The sequence below is a fragment of the Portunus trituberculatus genome, chromosome 3 (genome assembly GCF_017591435.1).
Source record: "Portunus trituberculatus isolate SZX2019 chromosome 3, ASM1759143v1, whole genome shotgun sequence".
Lineage (NCBI taxonomy): Eukaryota > Metazoa > Arthropoda > Malacostraca > Decapoda > Portunidae > Portunus > Portunus trituberculatus.
In genome coordinates this window covers 160,106-172,605 of record NC_059257.1, presented here as the reverse complement: position 1 = coordinate 172,605, position 12,500 = coordinate 160,106, and the positions used below count along the sequence as shown (strand labels likewise).

General features: G+C 45.8%; 3 protein-coding genes across 3 annotated transcripts in view; 1 reads left to right on the top strand and 2 right to left on the bottom strand.

The window, feature by feature from the left end:
• LOC123508091 (RING finger protein 224-like) overlaps window positions 1-12,500 on the top strand; it is a 212,015-nt gene that overhangs the window by 40,363 nt on the left and 159,152 nt on the right. The window lies entirely within an intron of this gene.
• The window catches only part of LOC123508255, a 24,998-nt gene that overhangs the window by 3,386 nt on the left and 9,112 nt on the right, over window positions 1-12,500 (bottom strand). The window contains exons 2-6 of the mRNA XM_045261829.1: window positions 7,081-7,097; window positions 6,142-6,870; window positions 5,976-6,040; window positions 4,680-4,863; window positions 1,128-1,307 (exon numbers count right to left, since the gene is read on the bottom strand). Of these exons, the coding sequence (XP_045117764.1) occupies window positions 1,128-1,307; window positions 4,680-4,863; window positions 5,976-6,040; window positions 6,142-6,870; window positions 7,081-7,083 (1,161 nt within the window). The 5' untranslated portion in view covers window positions 7,084-7,097. The remainder of the gene's footprint in view (window positions 1-1,127; window positions 1,308-4,679; window positions 4,864-5,975; window positions 6,041-6,141; window positions 6,871-7,080; window positions 7,098-12,500) is intronic.
• Window positions 12,381-12,500, bottom strand: part of LOC123508058 — a 9,491-nt gene continuing 9,371 nt past the window's right edge. The window contains exon 3 of the mRNA XM_045261467.1: window positions 12,381-12,500. This exon is cut by the window's right edge and continues 83 nt beyond it. Coding sequence (XP_045117402.1) covers window positions 12,395-12,500 — 106 coding nt within the window. The 3' untranslated portion in view covers window positions 12,381-12,394.

Sequence of the window (12,500 nt, the reverse complement as noted above, 5' to 3'; positions counted from 1 at the left end):
CCTCAACAACACTTTGAATTGAAATGAAGCTACGGCCAATCTGAAGCCATGGCAAACATGATTCAAGTAAAGGGTTTGGTGACGTCACTCTCCTCTTATACAATGTAGCCTGACAGAGAGCAATGTGATGCTTGAACAGGCACTCATTGCAAGCTTCACCTGCTTCATCATTGCTGGTGGTGGAAGTCGGAACACCCAATATTATTTCCAGGGACTTATGATATGCCGCCTCTAAAGTCTTGTACATTGCTCTCTCTAATGGCTTACTCGGTTCCCACAGAGGCAGACCACAATCACGAAGACAAAATGCATTAAAAAGGAACACCAATGTCTGAACACAAGCATGGATCAAATTTCTATAAACATAATTAAACTTTGCATAAAAATGACTCAAGCTAAACTCCACATCCTGAAGGTCTTCGCCATTACTCTGAATCACATGTCCCAAATACTTGTACCTCTTTGTCCCATCAAAGTCATCACCACCCACTGAAATGTTTTGACCTACATTTTTCCTGCCAGAGACCATGCACTCTGATTGAGACGTATTCATGCTGTACAGTAGTAGTAGTAGTAGTAGTAGTAGTAGTAGTAGTAGTAGTAGTAGTAGTAGTAGTAGTAAACGTAGTATGGTGGTGGTGGTGGTGGTAGTAGTAGTAGTAGTAGTAGTAGTAGTAGTAGTAGTAGTAGTAGTAGTAGTAACAATAACAACAAAAATAATAATAATAATAATAATAATAATAATAATAATAATAATAATAATAATAATAATAATAATAATAATAATAATAATAATAATAATAATAATAATAATAATAATAATAATAATAATAATAATAATAATAATAATAATAATAATAATAATAATAACAATAATCATAATGATAATAACAATAATAATAATAATGACAATAATAATAATAATAATAATAATAATAATAATAATAATAATAATAATAATAATAATCATGAAAATAAGAATAAAAATTATAATAAAAATTACCATTATTATTGTTAATAATAGTACTACTACTACTACTACTACTACTACTACTACTAGTAGTAGGAGTTGTAATTGTGGTAATATTAGAAGGTGTACTATATGAACGTGAGGTGAGGCGACCCACCTGCAGGGTGAGGGCGTGGGGGGGCGGGGGCGTGGCCTGCAGGGAGTGGAGGTGCAGGCGGCCGTGTTCCAGGCTGATTCTGGCGTGCCGAGTTTGTCCCTCCACGTCCTGGACGGCCAAGACACGGCCGGCCTCCACCAGGCCCCTGGCACGCTGCGTCAGCCTCAGCAGCTCCTCCGCCTGCAGGGAGACAAAAAGTTGCAGCAGCAGCAGCAGCAGTAGTAGTAGTAGTAGTAGTAGTAGTAGTAGTAGTAGTAGTAGTAGTACAGCACGGTTCAGTAGGTGGGTGGTACAATAGTAATCCTGAGTGAGGCAAGCGGCAAACAGTGGATAGTACATTCTCACTTTGTTTCTCTGACAGTGTTGATTAAGCCTAAGGTAAAGGCGGATTGACACGTGCCGATTTGCGACTGAAATTTTTGGTACGTACAATTTCCCTCCCATCCCTTCTAGCTGGAAAGTGTCACACGTAGCGCCTGGAAAGTATCGACTATTATAGTTGGCGCCTTGGCAAGAAGTTAATCTCAACGAACAGGTACCCGCCAAGATGTCTTCCTTCAGTGACGATGCTGAGGCGGGGGTTGCTCTTCTTTTGGCGTACCGGAAGAGTCAACAGAAGAGAAAATTCCTGTGGATACGTCCCTGGCTAAGTAGAAGGAAAGAAAGGAGTGTCTCCCACACTCTGTATTAGCCTACATTTCTCATAAGCAAATTGTTAATCTCAAGAAGACTGTGCACAATTGAGATCAAATTAAATCCTGCCAAGTGTTCACTCCTCACCTCAACAACACCCTGCATTGAGGGAAACACTTCTTGGAGAGTGGCAGTTATTTCCACATTTTCAAAGCTTACCCCGTGACGTCACCACGTAAAGAAAGTCGCAAATCGACTAACAAGACTAATATGTTGATATTGTTTTGCGACTGCTTTCTCCAGTCGCTAGGCACAGATTTTGAGTCGGAATTCTACGAACGTAAAATTTCAGCAGCAAATTGGTACGTGTGCATCTATCTTAAGGCCGGAACTCCCAACCCCTCCCCATCCACTTACCCCACCCCTCAACCCCATCTCTCTCTCTCTCTCTCTCTCTCTCTCTCTCTCTCTCTCTCTCTCTCTCTCTCTCTCTGTTAACATTAATGGTAATAATAATAATTATAATGATAAAGATGATGAGTATGATGATGATGATAAAATAATAATAATAATAATAATAATAATAATAATAATAATAATGATAATGATAATGATATAATAATAATAATAATAATAATAATAATAATAATAATAATAGATAATAATAATAATTATTTTTTTTTATTATAACAAAACAATAGACATAATAGCAATAATGTAAACACAGAGAGAGAGAGAGAGAGAGAGAGAGAGAGAGAGAGAGAGAGAGAGAGAGAGAGAGAGAGAGAGAGAGAGAGAGAGAGAGAGAGAGAGAGGGCGAGGAAAAATGAACCATCTGGCTATGGGAGCAAGCTAGCTGGCGTGACATGAGGCGCACTGACAGCCACAGACTGGCAGACGGTGCTCACGGGAGAGGAGGAGATGACTAACGCTCTCACCTCAATCCTGGCCACACTACAGGACCGCCACGTCCGCACATACCTCGCCAAGGCCACAAACCCCCAATGGTTTGGCTTCCGCTGTCAGATAGCTGCCGCCAAGTTTGCAGCATGGAGGAGATACAAGCAGCGTCCGTCACAACACAACCTCACCATGCACCGAGCTGCTTGTAAGAGAATGACTGACACCTCCAAGTGGGCGAGGAAACACTGGGAGCAAGACCTCAGGAGAAAGCTCACAGGCCCAGGAGTTGGAGATAAGACGTGGTGGACACTGGTCAAGGAGAGGCAGGGTGAGATGCGGCAGGAGAGAGTGCCCCTCACCAGGCAGGACGGAACCACTGCCTCAAGCAGTGATGACAAGGCTGCACTCCTGGCAAAATTATTTGCAGAAAAATGCAGGTTGAGTGCCCCACACGCCCCCTCAGTGCTACCCGGGAGACAGCGCACACCATCACCTCAATACCCATCACCACGGAGCTGGTGGAAAGCACTCGGGCAACTGGACGCAGGAAAGCCACGGCCCAGACGGAATCAGCCCCGGGTGCTGAAACAATGTGCCATGTCAGTGCCTATTGCTGTTATTTTTTCTGCCTGTCTGGCAGAAAAAGTGGCCAGCATCCTGGAAGGAGTACGTGGTCCCTGTGCATAAAAAGGGTCCAAGTCTGACACAAGGCACTACCGACCCATCTCCCTGCTGTCTGTGATGGGTAAGGTGTTCGAAAACTGGTGGCAGCCGTCATATGGCAGCACCTGGATGAACACCAGCTTCTCTCACCCCACCAGTTCGGGTTTCGGCCAGGTCGATCTACTTCCGATCTCCTTCTCCTACTCTCCCAGGAATGGCAGGACACCCTTGACGAAGGCCTGGACATGAGAGTAGTGGCCCTTGATATCGCGGGGCTTATGACCGAGTGTGGCATGCGGGTCTTCTGACTAAGCTCCGCCAAGGGCATCGACGGCGGTCTCCTGAAGCTGAGGATTACCTCAAGGAAGGACACTGAACCGTCGTCAATGGGCGGACCTCATCACCCACCAATATAGGAGCGTCAGTTCCACAGGGCTCAGTGCTTGGCCCAGTCCTGTGGAATGTGTATATAGACGATCTCCTGCGCCAGCTTCCTGCAGTCAAGGCTTACGCCGACGACTGCACAATCTCCTCTCCTGCCGCCGCCAGGACAGCCAGCGCGCCGTGGCCAACATCAACCGCCAGTTGAAGGCAGCAGAAGAGTGGGGGAAGGTGTGGCAAGTCACCTTCGCGCCGGACAAGACACACGCCATGGTCATCTCACGATCCCCTGCCGCCTCTCAGGCCGTGGAAGGACAACTACAGTTTGAGGGCGAGCAGCTGCCTCTCCAGGAACACATCAAGATCCTGGGGTCACCATGGATCGTGAGCTGCGCTGACACCCACATCACGTCTGTAGCCCGCCAGACCTCTCAGCGTGTGTCAGCCCTGCGCAGGATGGCTGGCAGTGCGAGGCATCCTCACTCTCTACAGGGCACAAATCCGTCCCTGTGAGTACGGTGCCTTGACATGGATGTCCAGCGCCCATACCCACACCAGCCGGCTCGACGCGATACAGAGGCGCGCTCTTCGTCTATTGGGGAAGACGAGGAGAGCGTGGCAAATATCACGTCACTGGAGCACTGAGGGAGGTGGCAACCTTGACGGTGTGCCACAAAGCTCAAAGGCTACATACACCTCACCTCTCCCGCCTCAGCCTGCCGCCACACCCACCCGGGAGAAATATGAGGCAAGCAGGATGGGGACCAGCAGGTACTGGTGCCACTCTCCTGCCTCACAACACCAGCGAACATTCAGAGCCAGGGCAGCGCGCCTGTGGAATCAGTTCACGGTGGCCACGCCTGCTGAGGTAGCGAGAGAGAGAGAGAGAGAGAGAGAGAGAGAGAGAGAGAGAGAGAGAGAGAGAGAGAGAGCTCTGATTCTCGCTGGGCAGGATAGATCATAGCCACTCACCGTCAGACTCGGTTCCAGCAGGGCCGCCAGCCTGTCCGCGATGGAGGAGGCTGCGGCAGGTGACTCCGAGGCTGGAGTCACCTGCAGCAGCAGCAGCAGCAGCAGTAGAGCCTGCTGGCTCAATGGCCGTCTGTGTGGCCTGCAGGGTGGCGGCCTGCAGGGCTGAACAGGATGACTTTGCAACCTGAAAAACCCATGGCAATCTATGTTTTCAAGGTCGCCTACTGGTCACCCAGACAGTTTTCCCCATTACGGAGCGAGCTCAGATCTCAAAGACCAATCTTCGGGTAGAACTGAGGCCACACTACACTCCACACACCGAGACAGCGAAGTCACAACCTTTTGAATTATATCTCGTACCAGCTTACAGCTAGGTGAATACTGAACAGGGCTACACATTAAAAAGATCGCATATTTGTCTCACCGCACTCGGGACTCGAACCCAGGTCTTTTCTGTTGTGAGCCGAGTGTGTGTGTGTGTGTGTGTGTGTGTTTCACTATTTGATCTGCTGCAGTCTCTGACGGAACGAGCTCAGAGCTCATTATTTCCGATCTTCGGATAGGCCTGAGACCAGGCACACACTACACACCGGGACAACAAGGTCACAACTCCTTGATTTACATCCCGTACCTACTCACTGCTAGGTGAACAGTGAACAGTGAACAGGGGCTACACGTGAAAGGAGACACACCCAAATATCTCCACTCGGCCGGGGAATCGAACCCCGGTCCTCTGGCTTGTGAAGCCAGCGTTCTAGCCACTGTGCTACCGGGCATATTGTTGGTGTGTGTGTGTGTGTGTGTGTGTGTTCACTGTTTAATCTGCTGCAGTCTCTGACGAGACAGCCAGACGTTACCCTACGGAACGAGCTCAGAACTCATTATTTCCGATCTTCGGATAGGCCTGAGACCAGGCACACACCACACACCGGGACAACAAGGTCACAACTCCTCGATTTACATCCCGTACCTACTCACTGCTAGGTGAACAGTGAACAGTGAACAGGGGCTACACGTGAAAGGAGACACACCCAAATATCTCCACCCGGCCGGGGAATTGAACCCCGGTCCTCTGGCTTGTGAAGCCAGCGCTCTAACCACTGAGCTACCGTGTGTGTGTGTGTGTGTGTGTGTGTGTGTGTGTGTGTGAGTTAATGGTTGGAAGTTAATTACAGTTTGCAATGATTAATAGAATACAACAATGTAATGTAACAATGTAGTTCATCATTCTGAAAGTCAACAAGTGTTTGGTGAGTGACTGTTATCTGTCAACATTGTTCAGAGTCAATACAGTACGTGTGCTGGACTACAAACAATGTATTGTAATTGAACCGTGCACCACGTACTATGTAGTGCAGGACCTATCGGTTAAGCCTTAAGGCGTGCTCAACACACAAAGTCAGTCAGTAAGAAGAGAAGAGTGACTGAGGTGCAAGCACACCTAATGTGAGGACACACTCACCCTGGTGACGGTGGTGACCACGTGGACGTCAGGAAACACTGCCGCCCTCTCCTCCTCCTCCTCCTCCTCCTCCAGCAGATAGTCTGCATCCTCAATCACCTCGTAAGCTTCCTGTCGTGTTGATGGAGTGCGCAGCTCCTGCAGCATGGCGTGCAAAGCCTCCTCTCTCTGCCGCACCTTCTCCTGCCTGCCCTCCACGCGGGAGTCCTCGCGGCTTATCGCCTCCCGGGCACCCTTGCTCTGGTCCACCAGCGTCTGGAGGTCGTCCTCCAGCTGCTGCTGGCGGCCACACCACCCACCCAGGGTTGTCCGGTAGTCTGCCAGCTGGCTCTGCTCCTCCTGGCAGGAGCGGATGGCGGCCAGGACCTTTGCCTCTTGCTCCTGCAGCAGGGACCGTGTCCTCTTGCTGAGTCCCGCTGTGGCCCTTGGTGCAGGCTGTGTCACTGCTGCCGGAGCTGTCAGCTGCTTTTCTGGCTTGGGTGCCACACAGGCCAGTCCTGCACCTCTCATCTTCCTGATAAAGGCCTCTGTGATATAGGAGATAGGGAACTGGCCGGCCTCAGGCAGGGCGTGACTCACCCTGCACGTGGGGCACGTGACGGCACCCTGCTCCTTCAGTTCATTAATGCACGGCGTGCAAAGTGTATGCCCACACGGCAGGTTGCGTGGCCGCCTGTGGGTGTCGTCAAAGGTGTTGAGGCACACAGGGCAGTCCTCTACGTTGTCGTCCTGGAAGAAAGAGACAGCGGCGTGAGGGACACACTGTACACAACGCGACAGGCTGGCCACAGGACACAGCAGGACAGTGAGGGACACGCAGGTGTGGGAGTGTAACACTGCATGGGTGTGCACGATGGCTGCTGCAGGAGGAAGGGAACACTGACTACCCGTGCCACTCCCCAACCCAACACTGACTGCCATGTCCACCCCAACACTCACCATAGCTCTGGCTGCTGCTGCTGCTGCTGTTGCTGGTGATGAAGCTCTTCTTTCAGAGTGGCGGTGGAGGTGGTGCTGGCTGCCTTGGTGTAACAGTGACAGAGTGAGAGTGGCCACAGCGCGATTCAAACTCCGCCTCCTTGTTCCTGCCTGGGTGGAGATGCGATTCACGTCCCTCAAAAGTCAACCTGAGACAAAGTTACGGCAAGAAATAAGCACATGATAGATGTAATGGAAAATGAATCTTATAGCCCGCAGTTACTACACGCACTCTTCCACCTTCACTCCTTCGCAAACTGAAGCAAAACACAGCATATTATTTTGTATGGAGTGAAGCATCACATCCCTGTATTATGAAGAGTGAGGGACAGGAATGGCCAGCAGGAAGGCCACACAGACACAACTATGTTGTACAACACAGAACTCAGACCTGTGTGTGTGTGTGTGTGTGTGTGTGTGTGTGTGTGTGTGTGTGTGTGTGTGTGTAGAGCAGGAGGCATAAGTGCCTGAGAGACGCGATGCATTGAGTGAGGGACAGGGAGAGAGAGGGAGTGAGGGAGGGCTGGAGGCAGTGATGTCACCGTTATTTTCCCTCAGCTTATGTGTACATCCATTTATCTGTTTCTCTCTTGTTTTGTGGTTGGGGGATTAAGTGTTATTTTTCTCTTTATTGTGATTATTTCTTCTTTTTTTTTTTCATTGTGAATTTTCTTTAAGTTTTTCTTTTTTGTTGTGCATTGCAGTGTGAAATGATATGTTGTGTAATAGTGTTTCATGCTTTGTGTACATCTTCCTTCCCTCACCCTGGGCCCGGGGATCAGCAGGAGTCTGTCTGTCAGGCTGGAACGATCAGTCCTGTTCTTGTCCTGCACGACACGCGCTGGTTGGACAAGATGGTCACTGGACACTAGACACTAGACACCAGCAGACTGCTCGCCACACGCCTGTCACGTGTGTGTGTGTGTGTGTGTGTGTGTGTGTGTGTGTGTGTGTTAAAGGCCTGTACTGGTTATCAGGAGCGGGAACAGCCACCACCACCACCACCACCACCAGCCGTCACCCTCTCACTGCGAGCTCAGAGTTCGTTCATTATTACTGATCTTCGGGTGAGACTGTACGTGGCACACCTCACTACCACACACCACACCACACAAACTACACACTCACCACTCACACACACCAAACACTACCACACACCACCACAAACACTCACCACACACACACACCACATACTAGACAGCCCATCCCCGTGTTAAGTTTGTCACTGGTCACTGGTCAGTCAAAGCACAACTCTGTATATTTCAACTCATTACATGTACTACTATACTGTTCACACACACACACACACACACGAGTTGATGAAATTATTATAACTACTACTACAACAGCTACAACTACTACTACTACTACTACTACACACTATACTACTACTACTACTAATTATAATAATAATAATAACAATAATATTGTTACGTTATCAACAAGCTGCACTGTTTGAAATCCAGAAGCCATTTCAGTACACAGACTATACTACTACTACTACTACTACTACTACTACTACTACTACTACTACTACTACTACTACTACTACAACTATTACCACCATCATGAATACCATAAAACTACTACTCTTTCTACTACTACTACTACTAGTAACTACTACTGGTGCTGCTACTACTACTACTACTACTACTACTACTACTACTACTACCACTACCACCACCACTACAACTATTACCACTATTACTACTGCTATTACTAATGCCATCATAAATACCACCACTATTACTACTACTAATACGACTATTACTACTACTACTGCTAATACTATTACTACTACTGCTACAACTACTACCACTAACACTACTACAACTTCTGCTAATACTTTTACTAAAATGATAATAATGATAACAATAATATAAACAATACTAATAATGATAATAATAATATTAATAATACTATTAATCATAACCACAATAATAATAATATAAACCATTAACAACAACAATAATAATACATAATTATTGTTGCATATATCTAAAGACATCGATCTATTCCTTCTATTAATAGTTTCCCTTCAAAATTGTATGTCCCCTGTATCGGGACTTGAAGGACACTAAACTGAACTATTTCATTTCACTCCTTCAATGTCAGACTATGTTACCAAACCTACCGATTATATACGACATGCGATTTAGATCAGATGTAATCCAATGTAATTTCTCGGCATTGAATAGTTGTTGTTACTGGAAATGATTTAACAGGATAGACTAATTACATCAGTACACAATGACGCCAAAATGTAATGAGGAAAGAGGAAGCTGTGCACGTCATCATTTTAACGCCCCAAATCCACAATAATGACACGTGGACATTCACTTCATTGTACCGGCACTGGATGAAAAGTATCTCGTCAAATGTATAGACTGTATTTCTTACCTTTCTCTTCTCTTCCTTCGCTGCCTGCAAGTGAAATGCGAAAATATGGAGTTCCAGAGACGATGCTCTATGTATGTCATCACTGCACGCAAAAATATTTCATTATGACATTGCAACATTATAATTGAAGGAAAGTAAGTAATTGCAATTATATTCTTGCGTCTCTCCTCTCACTCCCCGTGTCTTGTGTGATATCTCTCTCTCTCTCTCTCTCTCTCTCTCTCTCTCTTCTCTCTTCGAGACAATTCGCTCGTTCATAGAATTTCGAATCTCTCTCTCTCTCTCTCTCTCTCTCTCTCTCTCTCTCTCTCTCTCTCTCTCTCTCTCCGTAAAAATGAGACACACATCCACACACCACTTCACACCATCCACACACACACACACACACACACACACACACAGCTACTGCCGCCGCCTGGCTTTGACTCTGAGACCAACTGAGTGGTGGTGGTGGTGGCAGTGGTAGTGTTACTGGTAGGGCTGGGAAGGCTGATGTGACTCGTGACTCGTGGCACACACCTCAGTCACTTTTCACCATGCTACACCACCACCACCACCACCACCATCCCCGCCATGGCCTAATCGTAAACAATTCACTGTTCACTGTTCACTGTTCACCTAGCAGTGAGTTGGTACGGGATGTAAATCGAGGAGTTGTGACCTTGTTGTCCCGGTGTGTAGTGTGTGCCTGGTCTCAGGCCTAGCCCAAGATCGGAAATAATGAGCTCTGAGCTCGTTCCGTAAGGTAACGTCTGGCTGTCTCGTCAGAGACTGCACCAGATCAAACACTGAATTACACACACACACACACACTTACAGACAGGCACACAGACACACACACACACACACACTCACAGACAGAGAGACAGGCACACACACACACACACACACACACACACACACACACACAGACAGGGAGCCAGGCACACAGACAGACACACAGATAGGCAGACAGACACAACCATCAATTCCCAGTTTAAAAGGACCCACAATCCACTGCTAACACCACCCACACACCTCTCTCTCTCTCTCTCTCTCTCTCTCTCTCTCTCTCAAGCTCTTAGTGACGTGTTAACAAGCTGGCTCTCCTTCACCACAGTGCCATGACACCTTCCCTCGGCTGTGTGTCTGTCTGTCTGTATCTCACACTACCTGCCTCACATATTATTATTAGCATTCAATCCTCCTTCCTCCTCCTCCTCCTCCTCCTCCTCGAAGCCTAAAGGAAGAAAATATATTTGCACTAGTGTCTGTATTTTATTGTTATGACAGACGCTTATCTTCACTAGTGAAGAAAATAGGCTTTCATTTATCATTACAGGCTTATATTTATGTATTAAGTTTTGAATATAGAAGGCAGAGGTTCTCAAAATATCGAGATGACATTTTAGCCCTCAAACTGCTAAATCAACGTCATCATTTGTATTGTTTGTTTAAAAATATATTAGTGCAGAATATACGCTGCTATTTATTATTATTGCACTGTGTTTGTTTTAAGATTTATAATATATATAGTAACGGTTCTCAAAATGTCGAGATGGCTTTTTGTTCCTCAAAATAATGAACTCTATATTATTATTTTGGATATTTTATAAAAAAGATATTGATACAAAATAATTAATTTTGATTAATATTATGTGGTTACAATTATGCATTAACATTGAATATAGCGACGGTTCTCAAAATGTCGAGATGGCTTTTCATTTTTTTTCTTTTCAAACTACAATGATGCTGCAATGTTTTGTATATTTTCTAGATAAAAGTATATTGGTGTAGAAAACCTAGAGGCTTTTATTTATGATCATAGGCCTACATTCATGCATTAAGGTGAAATTATATTGCCTTGGAGTTCTTAAGATTTATTAGATAGTTCAGTTCTCCTTAAAATGTTCACGTTTTCTCTAATAGAAAATAAAATAATAATGTAATATTAATAAATATAATAACAATAATAATGATAATAATTATAAATTAAGAACAATAATAATGAAAATAATAATGATAAAATAATAATCATGATAATAATATTAATAATAATAATCCGTTTTCTTTATCAATAATATAAATAATAATGGTAATAATGATAATATTAATGATATTGATAATTGATAATAAACATAGTAGTAATTGATAATAATAATAATAATAATAATAATAATAATAATAATAATAATAATAATAATAATAATAATAATAATAATAATAATAATAATAATAATAATAATAATAATAATAATAACAATAATGGAAAAAAAATAATTACAATTCATAAAACGATAATAAAAATAATAGTAATTAATAATAACAATAATAGAAATAATAACGATAATAGTAATAATATTTTTTTTGTTAGAGATGAAATAGTGTTGCGTGGCGCGGTGATTGGGGGGCGCGGCTCCCCTGGCCACGCCCACTTGTGCCTCTCCGCCAACACCAACACACCAATTTATTGCACTGATTTGTCCTATTGCTTCCAGAGAGAGAGAGAGAGAGTGTGTGTGTGTGTGTGTGTGTGTGTGTGTGTGTGTGTGTGTGTGTGGTGGTGTGAGCAGGACGCCACACTGCACCACAGTCACCTCAGTAATGGGGCGGTGCTGGGCTGCCTCCTGCACCACCTCCAGGCCACGCACCACCTCACCAAACACATCATCATCATCATCATCATCATCACACCACCACCACCACGAGGCCGACAGTCCCGGGTGGTGATGCCGAACTGAGCACCCCGGGCATCGACACACCCCCCATGGCCACCACACAGCCCCGCCTTGCCTGACCTCCAGTAGTCACCCTGGTGAAGGCGAGGCAGCAGGGCGGCCTCCCTCCCATCATTGGTCTCATAGTCACCTCCTCCACCCTCTCCCCCGGCAGTCCCTCACCCCACACCATAAACAAGGAGGTGTTGGCGTAGCAGGCGCCCCGCTGCCCCGAGCACAGCAACACAAACTGCCGGCCCCTGGGGTGTCCCGGGTAGACTCACC